Source organism: Medicago sativa, chromosome 4 (genome assembly GCF_051527215.1).
Source record: "Medicago sativa cultivar Bolivia chromosome 4, Bolivia_mono, whole genome shotgun sequence".
Lineage (NCBI taxonomy): Eukaryota > Viridiplantae > Streptophyta > Magnoliopsida > Fabales > Fabaceae > Medicago > Medicago sativa.
Genome location: NC_140752.1, coordinates 10152189 through 10172815, shown reverse-complemented (window position 1 = coordinate 10172815; position 20627 = coordinate 10152189). Strand labels below are relative to the sequence as shown.

General features: G+C 39.1%; 1 protein-coding gene across 1 annotated transcript; it reads left to right on the top strand.

The window, feature by feature from the left end:
* Positions 1 to 19266: 19266 nt before the first annotated feature.
* LOC146926185 (uncharacterized) lies at positions 19267 to 20361 on the top strand. The gene is made up of 3 exons (XM_085706869.1): positions 19267 to 19500; positions 19603 to 20082; positions 20167 to 20361. The coding sequence occupies exons 1-3, from the start codon at positions 19267 to 19269 to the stop codon at positions 20359 to 20361; spliced, it is 909 nt and encodes a 302-aa protein (XP_085562995.1).
* The last annotated feature ends 266 nt before the right edge of the window (positions 20362 to 20627 follow it).

Here is a 20627-nt window from a genome sequence, read left to right as displayed (position 1 = left end):
TCGATCCTCACTGGTAAAGTCTCCACCGTAAGGTTGTCTCTTACTTGCACATCATCTCTCTGGATCACATGGGACGGGTCTGGAACATACTTCCTTAGTTGCGACACATGAAACACATCATGCAAATTCGATAAATGCGGGTAAACCCACTCGGTACGCCACCGTTCCGACTCTTTCCGATATCTGGTACGGACCAATAAACTTCGGAGTCAACTTCTTTGACTTCAATGCACGACCAACACCGGTTATCGGAGTAACTCTCAAGAACACGTGATCTCCTTCTTGAAACTCAAGGTCCTTCCTACGCTTATCATGGTAACTCTTCTGTCGACTCTGCGACGCTTTCATCTTCTCTTGAATCATCTTCACCTTCTCATTAGTCTGTTGAACAATCTCTGGTCCTAAAACCACACTTTCACCTATTTCAAACCAACATAACGGAGTCCTACACCTCCGACCATACAAAGCCTCAAAAGGTGTCATCCCAATACTTGAATGATAACTGCTATTATATGTGAACTCTATCAACGGAAGATGACTATCCCAAGTTCCACCTTGCTCAAGCAAACAAACTCTCAACAAGTCTTCGAGTGACTGATGTAAGATTTTTCCTACATGTCATATAACTATGTACACGTGAGTATATATAGGATCGTTTCCACAGGGAGTTACGTTAATCATAAGCATTTACACAATCGTTCACATTAAGGGTTTGGATATAATTTGTTTGTTTGTAACACTATATCCATAGATTACACTAAAGTAAAAACGAGAGGGGATCGAACTATTTCGCTTGCGGTATAAGATAACGAGCAAGCATAACAGCAGCAATCTCTCGATCGATTAACAGACTCTAGCTTTATAACCAATATTATTACAATCATTTCTACAATATCCTTCGTGTCCAAAGCGACATCGTTATTTCCAAGTTAGCGTTTAAACATTCGTGTCCAAATTCCTTAAACGATAACAAAGTCGATCGGATAGCTTAATCGACCGTGTCCAGCCTGATTAAGTATCCGAAAGCATTAAAATCTTGATTAAAAGTAATTATCAAAGGTTTACAAACTTGTCAAGAGTGATATAACATAAGATAGATTGTTATTCTAGTTCTAGATTCAAGAGTTTGTGTCCAAATCATCTTGAATCTCTTTGAAAGCATTAAAAGCAAGAATAACAACAATATTGAATCATTAAGCTAGAACCTTATATATTAAAAGATCAAAAGATTACATAATAGCTTGATAGTTACCTCAATACTACAAAGAAGGTGATAGTTACACATAGACATGTAAACTAATGCAAGGAATGAAGGAAAGATGAAGATTCCATGCCAAGATCCTTGATGTCTCAATGAATCTAGGGTTGAATCTACTCCTTAATCTCTTGCTTTGTGTTTCTCTCTTTGAAATAGCTCTAACCTCTCTCTAGAAATGTGTAAAATGTTTTCAATGGAATAGTGAATACCTAAAAGAGAGGTGAAAATGCTATTTAAATGGCCTGTGTTTTTGCACCTGCGCTAATAGCGCAGCTCACGCTAATAGCGTGGTAAGGCGGCCTATAATCTGGCCAATAGGAGCGTGCCACGTTGGCCTTGCCCTGCTGCTACGCTCCAGCCACGCCATTAGCGTAGCTCTCTGGAGTATTTACGCTAATAGCGTAAATTACGCCAATAGCGTAATTCTTCATGGTCTGCTACGCTCCAGGTACGCATATGGCGTAGCTCTCTGGACAATGTACGCTAATAGCGCAGTATACGCTAATAGCGTAGCCTTCAAGAGTGCTCCAGATCCTACGCCCCAGGTACGCTAATGGCGTATCTCTCTGACCTTGGCCATTTCTTCATCAGGCTAATAGCGTAGGACACGCTAATAGCGTGGGACCTTGAACTTTGACGTTTCTTGCTCCTTGCTTGTATTTTCCTGCACAAAAAGGGTAGAATAAGGCTCAAAAGCATAAATGACATATTTACACAATAATTGGAGTTTTCCATAGAGAATCTTGCAAAACAAGTCACTAAAATGCCTAAACTCCTATATGAAATATATCACTTTTAAACACTTATCAAACTCTCCCCAACTTGGCTTTTTGTTTGTCCTCAAACAAATCAATTGACAAGGAAACTAACAAGGCTTTGGACAAGGTTTTCAACATGGTGTCAAACAATTCAAAACAAAAATAAACAAATGGTGATTCAAATATGATCGCGTGGATAAGCATGAGGTCCTCCGCTACTCTAGGTTCAAACTAAGAATGCGAAAAATGTTCTAAGCACAAACTATACATCATAAACTTCAAAATATAAACATATCTATCTATGAACCACACCTAACACACTTCTTTGAAAGTAAATGCAATATAATGATAACAATGAATGAGGTAATGAACACACATCCAACAATCATGCTAACATCCTATTTAAGTTAGGTGTCCATCCAAATATCGTCTCAAAAAGCATAAAAGCATGGATCAAAAGGTCTTGCAAGGGTTATAACTTGGCTGGGCTACAAAAGAAATGTCATATGTGGGGCAATTGATCAGAAAGCCTAACAAAGAGGAACATTTTTTTGTATCACAACTTGAAATCCATATACTTCCCTACCAAGAATTAAAACCTTTGGTGCTTAACAATCAAACTTATAACCTTGACAACTTATTCTCTTTTTGATTTTTCTCTTTCTTTTTCTTTTCTTTTCTTTTCTTTTTCAAATGTACAATTTTTTTCTTTGATTCAATGTTGTCAGGTTATTTTACAACTTCACCATAACTTAACATATAATGCCTCCTTTTCCTCCCCAACTTGAATACAACAAAACTCTAATTGAATGTTCCCCTATCCTAAGGCAAGGGACAAAGTACAAAAAGGTTAAGGGTTCAACAACGTAAAATTATCAAAGTCCTATAAGATTCAACCATGAACTGGATTTTTGAAAAATTTCAGGCAAATTCAACAAGCATTGTGCTTATGAATATTGACAGTTCATGTTTGAGGACTTGATTCATTTGGCTCAGATTGGGGTATCAGATACTCGCTCTTCTCACAGGTAGGCTTTATGTGGTCAAGTAGGTTACTTTCAATTCAAAAAGTGCCTTGATCCTTTCCATGCTTTCAAACAATTCAAAATAATTATCAGATTTAACATAACTAAAACAAGTTAGACGGTGATTATCGGTCTCCAGCATATATACAACAGATTGAAGCTACCTCACATTTATGTTAAGTACTAAGTGGTTCAAAGATATTTATGTTTATGAAAAGACTTAAATGATATATATTTTGTGCAAAGTACAAGTTTCAAATTCTTATTAAAAACCTAGAATAACAGGAAACCAATACCTTGGCCTTACGCTTTATCACAAGTAATATCATTATCACTCACCTGCTTTTGCTCAAACATGGCTCCATGGAGCACTTTAAAATTTATTGTTCATGAGCAATTTTCTTTTGAAAGACACAAGCAAGATGTAAACAAAATTTTCATCCAAAGCATAAGTTATTAAACCAAAAAGCTAAGTTATTAAACCAAATATAAAGTAACAAAGTAACAAAGTAACAAATCAAGCACTAAAAACCACAGTGCTTGAAGAGTACAAAATACAACCAAAATAAACAGATGTTCCAACATGAAATAAAAAACGAAGAGTTATAAAGCAAAAAGAAAAACATCACTAAAAACTCAAGTTCACTGATCATCCTCTCCAGCATCATCCATATCAAGATCCTGGTACACATCATCATCATCACCCACGACTCCAGCATCATCAGGTGTCGCCTCATCATCAACAGCATCAGCCACCCCCACATAAGGATTTGGCCTGCCCTCAGGCCAATGAACATAAGCCTGATACTGCTCAGGAGTCATAACCGGGTACTCAGCATTTCCCGGATGCATGTGAGCATTGTAGAGGTCCTGGTGTATGCCCATGTTGCTCCTCCAAATTGCCTCATTCTGATCCATTAAGAAGCTGTTCTGGTCCCTCACGTACTGGTTATGCATCTGCTGCTCCAGCATAAAGGTCTGTAAACCTGAAAAATCAAAAGAACCAGCACCCTCAGATGGGCCACCTTCATCATCAGAGAAATGGTATTGGGCTGCCCTCTGCTCTGATTTCTCCCAAGTGCGAATATGAGTGTCAGTAATGGCCCCCTCAATATCCTCATCATAGGGTCCAGTAATGGCCACTCCATTGGCCTTCAGCAATCCCATAATCAAACCCGGGTAGAACAATGCCACCTTCTTAGCACCAGTGGCAACTTTCAAAGCCACAGCCTTCATCTCATTAGCAATGATGCGAGCAATATCAACAGGCACTTCTTTCATAATGCACCAGATGAGTGGTAGAACGGCTTTTGGGGCATCGGAAGTATGGGCTCTAGGCAGGGCATTGTGGACAAGGAATTGGAAAACTAAGCGGGCAGTAGCGGTCATCTCCTTGGTAAGTGCATGCCTAATCTCTCCCTTGTCATTCTTTACAAAGAGTCTGCCCTTGTTCATAATATCACGCTCAATTTGCTGAAATTTCCAATTTCCTTGAGCGTTCCTCTTACCATAGGTACACAAGGTGGGCACTATGGGGTCAGGTGATGGCTCAAGGTTTAAGGCATTATCAAGGAAATCATTGATTGCATCCCTATCAAATGGGATTTGCTTTCCTCGGACATAAGAAGTCCAAGAGAAAGTCTCAGCAAGGGTTGCGGGTGAGGCATCAGGGACAGCATTACAATAGAACTCCCTGATTAGGTCGGTGTTAATCTCAGTTGCGGGTACAAGGAGTTTGGTCCATTTGCGACCGGTAAAAATGTGGAGCATGTCAGAGTGTTCGCCACCCGGTTGAATGTCAAAAGTTTTCTCGTGCCAGGTTTTGTACTGTGCCATCTTCTTAAACCTGGCAGAGTGGGCAGGGGTGGGGAAACGGTTTGGGATTGCAGGTGTAGCAGAGGAAGAGGCACCTTTGCCTCTAGGACGTTTAGTCCCGGTAGTTTTTTCAACATTTTTCGGTGCCATCTGCAACAAAACCAGGAAACACCAACATATTGCATAGAAAATATTAGCACAAAGTAGAATTGGTCAGTTAAAAACATCAAAAATTTTGAAAATCTGGGCAAGTATGAAGATCTACGCTATTAGCGCCAGCCACGCTAATAGCGAAATTTTTCTGGGAAACTTTCGCTATTAGCGTAGGGTACGCTATTAGCGTAGTTCTTCGTACCTGCAATTTTCAAATTTTCAAAATCTTTGTTCCTGCAATTTCACAACACCAACCAGCAAATTTCAACCCTAGGTTTCATCCTATGTCTCTAAAACACAATAGAATCATGAAAAGGAATCAGAATCACAACATTGGTACACAAATCATTCAAAACCCTTATTTTTCAAATTTACAAAATGGGTCAAAATCAAAAGATGAATGTTTGTTGCATGTGGGTTGTGATTATTGTTCCTTTTCAAACTATTATCAATGAAGAACAATCTCTATTCACAAATCAAAACTCTAACCCTAACCTAACCATCTCTAATTATGTCAAAAACATGGATTTTTCAAATTTAAGAACAAAGATAGGAAGAGAAGATCAAACCTTGTTAATGCAGAGAGAAGCAACACAAATGCAAGAAGAAATGATGCAAAAATGGATGCTTGAACCAAAATGAAAAGTGGGTTTGATTTCTAGGGTTAGGGAATGGGAGAGAAGTTTTGATGTGTGGTTATGAGATAATGGACAAATGAAACCGTAAAAGGGGAAAAAGAGGGGTTGTGGGAAGTTAAGGGGAGTTAATCCCCTGGGCCCACAAAATTTTTTTTTTCTCCCACGCCAAACTCACGCTTATAGCGTGGCTCTCTGGAGCTCTCACGCTAATAGCGAAAAATACGCTAATAGCGTGAGGCTTCAGGATCAGTTTTTCAAAGTTTTTCATTCTGCTTGTAAATATATATGTACTACTACTATATGCAATAAACATAAAAATACTTACAAAACTGGGTGTGCCTCCCAGCAAGAGCTTGTTTTACGTCCTTAGCTTGACGCATTTTGAAGAAATCATGGCTCGATTAGTGAAATCGTCGTCAAACACCGATCAATTTCACCACCGAAGTAGGGCTTAAGCCTTTGCCCATTCACAGTCCAGTTGGCTTTGGTGACTGGGTCCTCAAGTTCAACAGCTCCGTACGGTTTGACCTCTTTAACCATGAAAGGTCCGGACCACTTAGACTTCAATTTGCCCGGAAACAACCTCAGTCTTGAATTGAAAAGTAATACCATTTGTCCCGGCATGAATTGTCTCAGAATGATCTTTTTGTCATGATACTTCTTGGTCCTTTCTTTGTAGAGCTTTGAAGATTCATAAGCTTGATTTCGTAATTCTTCAAGCTCATGCATTTGAACTTTTCTTCTTTCACCGGCCTTCTCTTGATCAAAGTTTAGGAACTTCAATGCCCAAAAGGCTTTATGTTCGAGCTCGACCGGTAAGTGACAAGATTTGCCATAGACCATTTGGAAAGGAGTGAGGCCTATAGGAGACTTGTATGCAGTCCTATATGCCCACAAAGCTTCATCAAGTTTAGCCGACCAATCCTTCCGAGATGTAGAGACCGTCTTCTCAAGTATGCGTTTGACCTCCCGGTTAGAAACTTCGGCTTGTCCATTTGTTTGCGGATGATACGGTGATGCTACTTTGTGCTTGACTCCATAATGATCTAGGGCCTTGGCAAGTTGTGTGTTGCAAAAGTGTGACCCTCCATCACTAATGAGAACTCTTGGTGTACCAAACCGGGTGAAAATATTCTTCTTTAGGAACTTCACCACCGTCTTGCTATCGGCTTTAGGCGATGCTACGGCTTCCACCCACTTTGACACATAATCAACAGCGACCAAGATGTACTCATTTGAATATGATGACGGAAAAGGGCCAACAAAATCTATACCCCAACAATCAAACACTTCCACTTCAAGGATGAGTTGTAGAGGCATCTCATTTCTTTTTGACATTGATCCGGTTCTTTGGCATTCATCACAATACTTGCAATGTAAATTGGCATCTTTGAATAAAGTTGGCCAATAGAACCCGGATTGAAGTACCTTTGCGGCTGTTCTCTCCCCGTTGAAGTGACCTCTATAGGGCGAATTATGACATTGCCATAGGATCTTCTTTGCCTCTTCATCATCCACACACCTACGCAAGAGATTGTCCGCTCCAATTTTGAACAAATAAGGCTCATCCCACACAAAGTGGTTAGCATCATGAAGGAACTTCTTGCGTTGTTGCCATTCAAAATCTTCCGGAATGAACCCGGTTGCTTTGTAGTTCACCAAGTCGGCAAACCACGGTCTCACATTGATAGCTAGCAACCGTTCATCTGAAAATTCTTCACGAACCTCCGGTTCATTCTTGGTTACCTCATTGTTTGTTAACCTTGAAAGGTGATCAGCTACAAGATTCTCCGTGCCTTTCTTATCCTTGATCTCTAAGTCAAACTCTTGAAGCAACAACATCCACCGGATGAGTCTAGGCTTTGAGTCGGACTTAGTAAGGAGATACTTGATAGCTGCATGGTCAGTATAAACAACAATTTTGGAACCTACAAAGTAAGAACGAAATTTCTCCATTGCATATACTATTGCAAGTAACTCTTTTTCAGTTGTGGCCTAATTGATTTGTGCCTCATTTAGAACCTTACTTGCATAGTGAATAGCATGAAAAATTTTGTCCTTACGTTGACCCAAGACCGCACCAACAGCATAATCACTTGCATCACACATTAATTCAAAATTTAAATCCCAATTAGGAGCAATGATTATTGGTGCGGTGGTCAACTTTTCTTTTAAAGATTCAAATGCATCAAGACATTCATTATCAAAAACAAAAGACTTATCTTTGTTGAGCAAGTTGCTCATAGGCTTTGCAATCTTTGAGAAGTCTTTGATGAACCTCCGGTAGAACCCGGCATGACCAAGAAAACTCCGCACACCTTTGACATTTACCGGTGGAGGAAGCTTTCCTATGACATCGACCTTTGCTTGGTCTACCTCGATACCCTTTGAAGAAATCTTATGACCAAGGACAATACCCTCGGTAACCATGAAGTGACATTTCTCCCAATTGAGCACCAAGCTAGTTTCAATACACCGCTTCAGCACGGTATCCAAGCTATTCAAACACGTATCAAATGACGAACCGAAAACTGAGAAATCATCCATGAACACCTCCATGCATTTTCCAATAAGTTTGGAGAAGATTGCTTGAACACACCGTTGAAAAGTTGCGGGTGCATTACACAAGCCAAATGGCATTCTTCGATAAGCAAAAATACCAAAGGGGCAAGTGAAAGCCGTCTTCTCGTGATCATCTGGGTTCATGGCGATTTGATTGTAACCGGAGTAACCATCTAGGAAGCAATAAAAGGATTGACCGGAGAGTCTTTCAAGCATTTGATCCATGAAGGGCAAGGGGAAGTGATCCTTCCTTGTTGCTTGATTGAGTCTTCTATAATCTATACACATCCTCCATCCAGTGACGGTTCTAGTTGGGATCAACTCATTTTTATCATTAGTGATCACCGTCATTCCTCCTTTCTTGGGCACTACTTGAACCGGGCTTACCCAAGCACTATCCGAGATAGGATAGATCATGCCGGCTTCAAGTAACTTCACTACTTCCTTTCGCACCACCTCTTTCATGTTTGGATTCAAGCGGCGTTGCGGTTGTGCTACCGGTTTAAAGTTTTCTTCCATCATGATCTTGTGCATACAATAAGATGGACTTATCCCTTTCAAGTCGGATAACTTCCACCCTATCGCTTCCTTGTTGGCCTTGAGAACCTCTACCAACTTTGTTTCTTCATCGATGGACAAGGAGCTACTAATGATCACCGGTTTTGTACCATCTTTCTCAAGAAAAACATATTTCAAATTAGATGGTAAAACTTTTAATTCTACCTTGGTGTCATCAACTTTGGCTTCTTCCTTGGATTCTTCTTTCAAATCTTCAAGTATGGCTTGATTAGGAAGAACCTCCTTCAAGGAATCTAGCTCCTTCAAACACTCTTCAATGGCACTTGCTTCATCTTTGTCAATAGCATTGAGTGCGTCCACCAAAGCACTCTCAAGGGGTGTTCTATTGTGCATTTGCTTCCGAGTAGTCAAAATGACTTCTTCGGTTGCATCCATTTTGAAACATGCACCCTTGTCTTTCGAGTACTTCAAAGCTTCTCGGATGTTGAAGGTAACCTCTTCATCATTTACCTTGACCTTCATGATATTATCATCAAGATCAATCATCATCCGAGCCGTTTGCATGAAATTCCTTCCCATTAAGATAGGCACATCCTCATCTTCTTCGACATCCATAACCACAAAATCAGCCGGAAAAATAAATTTGTCCACTTTTACAAGAACATCTTCGGCCATACCTAGTGGTTTTGCAAAGGATTTGTCGGCCAATTGCAACATCATCCTAGTCCGCTTTATACAAAGGTCACCAACTCTTTTGGCAACGGACAAAGGCATGAGATTGATGCTTGATCCAAGATCAAGTAGTGCTTTACCTACACGTGTTGTGCCAATAGCTACCGGTAGAGTGACTCTTCCCGGATCTTGCTCTTTCTTAGGCAACGTTCTTTGAATAATAGCACTACAATTGGCATCGATTTGGATCGTCTCTTCATCGTTGATTCTTCTTTTCTTGGAAAGGATATCTTTCATGAACTTTGCATAGACCGGCATTTGCTCCAAGGCTTCCGAGAATGGTATATCAATTTGCAACTTCTTGAAGAGTTCAAGAAACCTTGCGTATTGCCGCTCTTTGTCTTTCTTCGATGGAGCATGTGGGTATGGTAAGCGTTGAGCCACCACTTGCTTCTCAACTACTTGTTTCTTCCCTTTATCTCTCCCCACATCTTTATTCTTCCTCTCCATCTCCTCTTGTACCACTAGATCTCTTTTTTGATTTTTTTCTTTTTCAACTAATGCTTCTTTATTTTTTATATACACTTCCTCCTCTATCTCTACACTATCCTCCTCGAACTTCTCTTTGTACTCCTCATTGACAACTTCATCATCCTTCTCTTCGACAACAATGTCATCACCTACCCCTATACCTACTACTCTCCCACTCCTTGTAGCTATAGCTTTTAACTGCTATGCCTTGTGGTGCTCCTTAGGATTTGGTTGAGTGTTAGCGGTGAAAGCTCCACCTTGCGGAGGACCTTGAGCCATTTGTTGAGCTAACTGACCAACTTGCGTTTCAAGGCCTTTGATGGACGCGTCGGTGTTTTTCTGGTTAGCCATGGACACTTGCATGAATTGTTTCAAGACCTCCTCGGTGCTTTGGGAATTATTCGGTTGTTGGGGGTTATTTGGTGGTGGATTTTGGTATTGATTATTGTATGGTTGTTGGTAAGGTTGTTGGTAAGGTTGTGGCCATTGGTAGTTATTGTTGTACGGTGTTCTCCAAGGTCTTTGTTGGTTTTGATTGGCCGGATACCTTCCTTGGAAGTTGGAAGTACCCGGATTTTGTTGTGAGGTTCCGGCTTGTTGTGATTGGTTAGGCCTTTGTTGGTTTCCCACATAGTTGACCTCTTCCCCTTCAAAAGAACCGGGCTCGGGACAATAGCCGGTGGGATGATCCCCCGTACAAAGTCCACAAGTATAGACTTGAGCGGTTCCTCCTTCTTGCTTGAGAGATTCAAGAATTTGTTTTGGCATAGCTCTCATCTCCTTTTGCATAGCTTCTATTTGTTGAGTGAGAAGCTTATTTTGAGCCAAAACTGCATCGTTTGCTTCAAGTTCAAGAATACCGGCTTTCCTTTGATTAGAATTCCGATTGTGAGAAGATTTTCTTGTGTTAAGAGCCATTTGGTTGATGATTTTGACAGCATCAGCTGGGTTTTTCATAGCAATAGAACCTCCAGCACTTGCATCTAGCATCGTCTTGGACATGTCTTGAAGCCCTTGACGAAAAAGATATAGTTGCATTTGGCTATCAAATCCATGCTTTGGACAATTCCTTAGCAATGATTTATAACGCTCCCAAGCTTCACAAAGAGTCTCACTTTGGCCTTGAGCAAAAGTTGTAATTGAAGTTTTAGCCTCAAGATGCCTATCTTCCGGAAAGAACCTTTCTTGAAATGCTTTCTCTAGCTCACCCCAATTTTCCATCAAAGAAGTTGGTTGATCAAGATACCACTCCTTAGCCTTCCCGATCAAAGAATGAGGAAACAATTGCACAAACACACCCTCTTCCTCATCTTCCTTCATACCAAGTGTACCGGCGGTAACATAGAAGTTAGTAAGATGTCTATATGGATCCTCATGATCCATACCGGTAAACTGGTTATGAGTTATCAAGTTTATCAACCCCGACTTCAGCTCAATAGATTTGGCATTACGATTGCCCAGATTAGCTAGCCTCCTCGGACTAACCCACATAGGTAGAGCATTCTCATCTTCATTAGCCATTTCTACTTCTGGTTCACTCCTCGGAGATGAATGTGCAGAAGAATGTGAAGATAGTGATATAGTATGCACCGAACCTGACGGAGAAGGAATAAAAAGTAAAGATTCCGGCTGAGCCAGCCTAGCTAATCTCCTAGCTTCCTTTGCTTGCTTTCTAAGTAACCTAGCAGTTTTCTCAATTTCAGGATCAAATTGTAGGTCTTCTTTATCAACGGTACCTCGCATAAACAAAGTTCACCAAGACTATACCAGGTGGTTAGCATAAAAAATAATGAATGATATATGTGTATAAGTATATGCATGAAAGAATTTTGTGCAAAATTGACTTAACATGACAAAATTGTTTCAATACTTATGATAAAAATTTCCGTTACTCCCCGGCAACGGCGCCATTTTGATGTAAGATTTTTCCTACATGTCATATAACTATGTACACGTGAGTATATATAGGATCGTTTCCACAGGGAGTTACGTTAATCATAAGCATTTACACAATCGTTCACATTAAGGGTTTGGATATAATTTGTTTGTTTGTAACACTATATCCATAGATTACACTAAAGTAAAAACGAGAGGGGATCGAACTATTTCGCTTGCGGTATAAGATAACGAGCAAGCATAACAGCAGCAATCTCTCGATCGATTAACAGACTCTAGCTTTATAACCAATATTATTACAATCATTTCTACAATATCCTTCGTGTCCAAAGCGACATCGTTATTTCCAAGTTAGCGTTTAAACATTCGTGTCCAAATTCCTTAAACGATAACAAAGTCGATCGGATAGCTTAATCGACCGTGTCCAGCCTGATTAAGTATCCGAAAGCATTAAAATCTTGATTAAAAGTAATTATCAAAGGTTTACAAACTTGTCAAGAGTGATATAACATAAGATAGATTGTTATTCTAGTTCTAGATTCAAGAGTTTGTGTCCAAATCATCTTGAATCTCTTTGAAAGCATTAAAAGCAAGAATAACAACAATATTGAATCATTAAGCTAGAACCTTATATATTAAAAGATCAAAAGATTACATAATAGCTTGATAGTTACCTCAATACTACAAAGAAGGTGATAGTTACACATAGACATGTAAACTAATGCAAGGAATGAAGGAAAGATGAAGATTCCATGCCAAGATCCTTGATGTCTCAATGAATCTAGGGTTGAATCTACTCCTTAATCTCTTGCTTTGTGTTTCTCTCTTTGAAATAGCTCTAACCTCTCTCTAGAAATGTGTAAAATGTTTTCAATGGAATAGTGAATACCTAAAAGAGAGGTGAAAATGCTATTTAAATGGCCTGTGTTTTTGCACCTGCGCTAATAGCGCAGCTCACGCTAATAGCGTGGTAAGGCGGCCTATAATCTGGCCAATAGGAGCGTGCCACGTTGGCCTTGCCCTGCTGCTACGCTCCAGCCACGCCATTAGCGTAGCTCTCTGGAGTATTTACGCTAATAGCGTAAATTACGCCAATAGCGTAATTCTTCATGGTCTGCTACGCTCCAGGTACGCATATGGCGTAGCTCTCTGGACAATGTACGCTAATAGCGCAGTATACGCTAATAGCGTAGCCTTCAAGAGTGCTCCAGATCCTACGCCCCAGGTACGCTAATGGCGTATCTCTCTGACCTTGGCCATTTCTTCATCAGGCTAATAGCGTAGGACACGCTAATAGCGTGGGACCTTGAACTTTGACGTTTCTTGCTCCTTGCTTGTATTTTCCTGCACAAAAAGGGTAGAATAAGGCTCAAAAGCATAAATGACATATTTACACAATAATTGGAGTTTTCCATAGAGAATCTTGCAAAACAAGTCACTAAAATGCCTAAACTCCTATATGAAATATATCACTTTTAAACACTTATCAAACTCTCCCCAACTTGGCTTTTTGTTTGTCCTCAAACAAATCAATTGACAAGGAAACTAACAAGGCTTTGGACAAGGTTTTCAACATGGTGTCAAACAATTCAAAACAAAAATAAACAAATGGTGATTCAAATATGATCGCGTGGATAAGCATGAGGTCCTCCGCTACTCTAGGTTCAAACTAAGAATGCGAAAAATGTTCTAAGCACAAACTATACATCATAAACTTCAAAATATAAACATATCTATCTATGAACCACACCTAACACACTTCTTTGAAAGTAAATGCAATATAATGATAACAATGAATGAGGTAATGAACACACATCCAACAATCATGCTAACATCCTATTTAAGTTAGGTGTCCATCCAAATATCGTCTCAAAAAGCATAAAAGCATGGATCAAAAGGTCTTGCAAGGGTTATAACTTGGCTGGGCTACAAAAGAAATGTCATATGTGGGGCAATTGATCAGAAAGCCTAACAAAGAGGAACATTTTTTTGTATCACAACTTGAAATCCATATACTTCCCTACCAAGAATTAAAACCTTTGGTGCTTAACAATCAAACTTATAACCTTGACAACTTATTCTCTTTTTGATTTTTCTCTTTCTTTTTCTTTTCTTTTCTTTTCTTTTTCAAATGTACAATTTTTTTCTTTGATTCAATGTTGTCAGGTTATTTTACAACTTCACCATAACTTAACATATAATGCCTCCTTTTCCTCCCCAACTTGAATACAACAAAACTCTAATTGAATGTTCCCCTATCCTAAGGCAAGGGACAAAGTACAAAAAGGTTAAGGGTTCAACAACGTAAAATTATCAAAGTCCTATAAGATTCAACCATGAACTGGATTTTTGAAAAATTTCAGGCAAATTCAACAAGCATTGTGCTTATGAATATTGACAGTTCATGTTTGAGGACTTGATTCATTTGGCTCAGATTGGGGTATCAGATACTCGCTCTTCTCACAGGTAGGCTTTATGTGGTCAAGTAGGTTACTCTCAATTCAAAAAGTGCCTTGATCCTTTCCATGCTTTCAAACAATTCAAAATAATTATCAGATTTAACATAACTAAAACAAGTTAGACGGTGATTATCGGTCTCCAGCATATATACAACAGATTGAAGCTACCTCACATTTATGTTAAGTACTAAGTGGTTCAAAGATATTTATGTTTATGAAAAGACTTAAATGATATATATTTTGTGCAAAGTACAAGTTTCAAATTCTTATTAAAAACCTAGAATAACAGGAAACCAATACCTTGGCCTTACGCTTTATCACAAGTAATATCATTATCACTCACCTGCTTTTGCTCAAACATGGCTCCATGGAGCACTTTAAAATTTATTGTTCATGAGCAATTTTCTTTTGAGAGACACAAGCAAGATGTAAACAAAATTTTCATCCAAAGCATAATATCCAAAGCAAGATGTAAACCTTGGATCTCTATCTGACACAATGCTCGAAGGAACACCATGCAGCTTCACAATGTCTCAAATATAAATTTCCGCCAACTGAGATACAGGAAAACTAATATTAATCGGAATGAAGTGTGCCGACTTCGTCAATCTATCAACAATCACCCAAATAGCGTCATTCCCTTTCGGAGTATTCGGCAAGCTCGTCACAAAATCCATGGATATACTATCCCATTTCCATTCTGGTACATCTAACGGTGTCATCAACCCAGCAGGTTTTTGATGCTCCACCTTCGACTTCTGACAAATCAAACAAGAGTACACAAATTGTGCCACATCACATTTCAATCCGGACCACCAAAACAACTTCTTTAAGTCATGATACATCTTTGTAGCTCCCGGATGAATACTCAAGCTACTCCTATGACTCTCTTCAAGAATCATTTTCTTCAGTTTGATTACTAGCAACCAACAAGTCCACAAACTTAACATCAACTTTCTGCGCATCTTTAATACTTTTCAAGAAATCATTATCAATTTTCAGCATTCTTAGCTTAACACTCCGAGGCGACATTTCACAGACTAAACTCAAATCTCTAAACTGTTCAAGCAACTCAAACTCTTTAACCATCATAGCAGACATATGTAAAGTCTTCCTACTTAAGGCATCCACAACAACATTGACTTTACCCGGATGGTAATTCAAACTAAAGTCATAATCTTTCAACAATTCGAGCCACCTTCGATGTCTCATATTCAATTCCTTCTGATCAAACAAATACTTCAAGCTCTTGTGATCACTAAACACCTCAAATCTCGAACCATACAAGTAATGTCTCCAAATCTTAAGCACAAATACGACTGCAGCTAATTCAAGATCATAAGTAGGATAGTTTCGTTCTTGAATTCTCAACTGTCTTGATGCATAAGCAACCGCTTTACCGTCTTGCATAAGCACACCGCCTAAGCCCAACTTGGACGCATCACAATACACTACAAAAGGCTCATCTGGTTTCGGCAAAATCAAAACTGGAGCCGTCGTCAAACGCTTCTTCAATTCATTAAAACTGTTCTCACAACGAACATCCCACACAAAGGTTTTACCTTTGCACGTCAACTGCGTTAACGGAAGTGCTAACTTAAAAAATCCTTCTATAAATCTTCGGTAGTAACCTGCTAAACCCAAAAAGCTTCTAATCTCTGTAACCGACTTAGGAGTCTCCCATTGGGATACTGCTTCAACTTTAGACGGATCGACTGCAATACCACTACCAGAAATAACATGGCCAAGAAAACTTACTTCCTTCAACCAGAATTCACACTTAGACAATTTAGCATACAACTTCTTCTCTTTCAGCACTTGCAAGACAATTTTCAGATGCTCAACATGTTCTTCTTCTGTCTTAGAGCAAATCAAAATATCATCGATGAACACAACCACAAAGCGATCCAAAAATGCATGAAAAATGCGATTCATATACTCCATAAACACGTCAGGCGCATTACTAACACCAAAAGGCATCACCTTATATTCATAATGTCCATATCGCGTCCTAAAAGTCGTCTTCTGCATATCCTCATCTTTTACTTTAATCTGGTGATAACCCGACCTCAAGTCAATCTTGCTAAACACACGTGCACCCACTAACTGATCCATCAAGTCATCAATTATAGGAAGTGGATACCTATTCTTTATAGTTACTTTGTTCAACTGTCGATAGTCAATACATAACCTCATACTACCATCCTTCTTTTTAACCAACAGTACCGGCGCTCCCCAAGGTGAAACACTTGGTCTTATAAACTTCTTATCAAGCAAATCTTCCAACTGTTTCTTCAACTCAGCCAACTCAGAAGCTGACATACGATAAGGTGTCATAGACACAGGCTTTTTTCCCGGAACAAGATCAATATAAAATTCAACCTCTCTCTCCGGCGGCAGACACTTCCTGATGTGCCGGTAAGATCAAACAATAATCTCTTCAGGAAAACTTCGGGAAATCCTCACACAATTTGCAACTTATCACTCACTGCTTGAATCTCAATAGATAGTGACGTCATCAACGAAAACATCAAAATTCCATCACGTGCTAACTGCTTCAGCTGCTTAGTAGACAAAAACTCTGCTCCACTTTCTTCTTCGGTTGAAGAAGAGTACACCGACTTACTAAAACAATTAATACGAACATGCTTGTACTCCAACCAGTTCATACCAGGTATTGGTTCTCTACATAACAATCAACAATAAGTACAACTTAAATACAGTACAAAACTGTAAAACGACACAACGCGACTCAACTACTTGGCCGGACGGACCGACCTGCTCTGATACCAATTGTAACACCCCGTTTTCCCAACATAAAAATTTCATAATAAATCAGAGTATTTAAATCATAAACGGAATGTCACATTACTTATTGAAAATCATAAAATAGATAATAAGAATTATCCTTCAAAATTCAACATCATAAAAGCTGAAACTTCGCAGCGGAAAATAGTTCAACATAATAAAATTCTTGGCACGCAGGCCTCATCAGAAATCTCATAGTTTTAGTTCAACATTTATTCATAAAAGTTCATAAAGACACGTAAGGAATAGAAGTAAAAGCAAGCCCTCATCCCGTTACGTATCAGAGCACCTAGACACAATGTGAGGAGTCCACTCACGTACGCCTCTAGTCTTTGTTACCTGCAAGTTACCCATACGAAGGGCAACATTTTCAAGCAGAAGGGGTGAGATTTCACAGTTAATAAATTAAACATATAATTCATCAAAATGCATTTAACAACACAAAACATCACTAACATATCAACATTTATTACTTAGCATCATATCAATCATAATCAAATATCATCATTAATATCATCATTAAATATCATCATTAAAATCATAATCAAACATCATATTCAACTTAACTCTTGACTTGACAACGCGACTCAACTAGACAATGCAACTCTTAACAACTTAAATCATCGTGAAACTTCTTGATATGCAAATGTATGTGGTACCATTCGGGGCATCAAGCCCCCAACATAAATGAGCGCAATTAGGCTCCTCAACATGTGAGCATAAAGCTGCCGGGCCTCAAGCCCCCAACGTCGTTTGAGCATTAAGCTGCCGGGCCTCAAGCCCCCATCTTTTATGAGTATGCAATGGACTCAATCTTCCTACAACTTAGACAACATCGTGAACATCTTTTGCAATTCCATAAACATGGACAACTTCTTAAATCTTTACAACTTATACCGACTCATGCAACTTCATGACTTTATATAGTCAACAACATTGAACAACAACAGATTACAACATATAACAGTGCTTGAATGTCTCAACATCATTTGAGGAATGAATTACATCAACTTAAATATCATAAAACATCATAATATTACTCATACATCATCACTAATAATCTCAGTCACCTAAACAGACTTCTGTAACATCTGGAACATCCTAAACAACCCTCATTCTTACTTCTAAGATCAACTCATGACTACACGTGCGAAAGGACCGCATGGAAAATAGTTTTGGGCAACTAACAGCTTAACTCCCAATGGCGAGTGATCTACTCGCAGTGGCGAGCTCAATGGTCTAGCTCGCAGTGGCGAGTAATGTTGCTCGCAGTTGCGAGTGCCTAGGTTGCTCGCAGTTGCGAGTAATGTTGCTCGCAGTGGCGAGCAGTGGGTTCATAGCTCGCAGTTGCGAGTGTTGCTGCTCGCAGTTGCGAGCGATGCCTGTCAGTACGGCCAGAAACCTAAAAATCACAACTTTTCATCTATTCTCATGGTTCTTTCGTCCAATTAGCATCTAATTATCACCCTAGGTAATATCTAAGGTCTGTTTACAGGTTTTGCATCAATCTAACATCTTTTCATGGTTCAATCCTCAAATTGGTCATTAACCCTAATCCTCAATTCTCACAAAACTTAACCTAATCATGCTAAATTCATTTTTCAGAATCATACCCTTAATAATATTGAAAGTTAGCCTCACCCTTACCTGGTTTGTGCAGAAAATCGCAGCTCTCCTCTTGTTCTCCTTTCTTCTGACTTTTCTCCCTTTTTCTCCAAAAGAGTTTCACGTAAAAACGTTTTTAATTTATGTTTGCCCTATTTATCTTTTCGTATTACTCTACTCACCTCTAAACTTACTCATCTCACCTCACGACCCCACTTCTAATATTTTTATTTTATTTTTCATATCTTATTTTATTTAAAAATATAATAAGTCACACCAACATAACAACTTCACAAATCATATACTTCACATCAATCTTGAAAATCTCATAATTTATCTATAAATCATGTAAACCACTTAAATTCATAAATCATATAAATCACACATATAAATCATATAATATATATGCTAAAACTCATCAAATAATTAAATAATTACGACGGGCGTTACATCCATGATCTTCATCTCACTGTTAAAGACGTTCTCACCATAAATGGTAATAGAGCTCAATCGCTGTATACCACTCTCCCTCAAGTTGTGTCTGATTTCATCAACAATGCCGCAATTATGTTTAATGACGCAATAGAGGATGCTTTTGTTTGGCCTCTCAACAAGAATAGAGTCTACACAACCAAAAGTGGTTACAAATGGCTTCTCTCTCTCTTCCTGGTTCGAACAATAACACCAACCTTAATTCTTCTTGGTCCTGGATTTGGAGACTCAAAATTCCTGAAAAATTCAAGTTTTTCATCTGGCTTGCCTGTCACAACTCTGTCCCCACCTTATCTTTGGTTAGCCATCGTAATATTGCTCCCTTAGCAACCTTGCTCTCATTGCGGGCTGCATAATGAGACATTTTTACATTGCATTCGTGACTGTAGATTTTCTAGAAATATTTGGCAGCATATGGGTTTTACTGATCCCGCATTCTTTGACGAAGACTGTGTTGCTGATTGGCTTAGGGGGGGAACAATAGGTACTCACGCCGTTATTTTTTCTGCCTGTTTGTGGTGGGTTTGGAGATGCCGCAATTCTATGTGTCTGAGCAATGAGCATATGTCGTTAACGCAGTTGTCAGCAAATATTAAGAGCTCAATTGAGGACATTAACCTCGCCTTTTCTTCTCCAATTCCGGTTACCTCTCTGGGTCGGCATATAAGGTGGAACAATAACAATTTTGATTGTGCAATTCTCAACGTTGATGGAAGTTGTATTGGTAGTCCGGTTAGAGCGGGCTTTGGCGGATTAATTAGCAACAGTGCTGGATTTTTTCTTGCAGGCTTCTCAGGTTTCCTCCCATCTTCTTCAGACATTTTGCAAGCTGGGCTGACAGCCATTTATTACGGTCTCTCCATGGCAAAGGATATGGGTATCACTGAGTTGGTCTGTTATTCGGGCTCTCTCCTTTCTATCAACGTCATCAATAGCAGTAGTTGTAAGTTCCACGTTTATGCGGTGCTTATTTAGGAAATAAAAGCTTTGCTTTCTCAGGCTAACTATTCGTTACATCATACCCTCCGCGAAGGTAATCAGTGTGCCAATTTTTTGGCTAAGCTAGGAGCCTTTTTAGATGATATCTTCTTATCCTATCAGTTTCCGCCAGATGATCTTCGCCCGTTGTTGAGGATTGATGCATCAGGAACCTTGTTCTTGAGAGCTTAACTTTCTTTGTTTCTTTTTTTTTTTTTGCTGTTTTCCTCTTAGCTTTGTAACCAAAAAAAAGATTTATTTAAGAAACACATGTGGATTACCTTCTTACACATTTCATTAAACTTTTTTATTTTGTATATATTGCACTCTTTTTTATTTTACCAGGTTTTATCCCACCGTTTTCGTGATAAAAAATTACTATATTTGTTTATTCTTTAAGCTTTGGTTTAGGGTGAAGGCTGCAGTACACAAGCAACTTATATCATGTACGGTGCGAG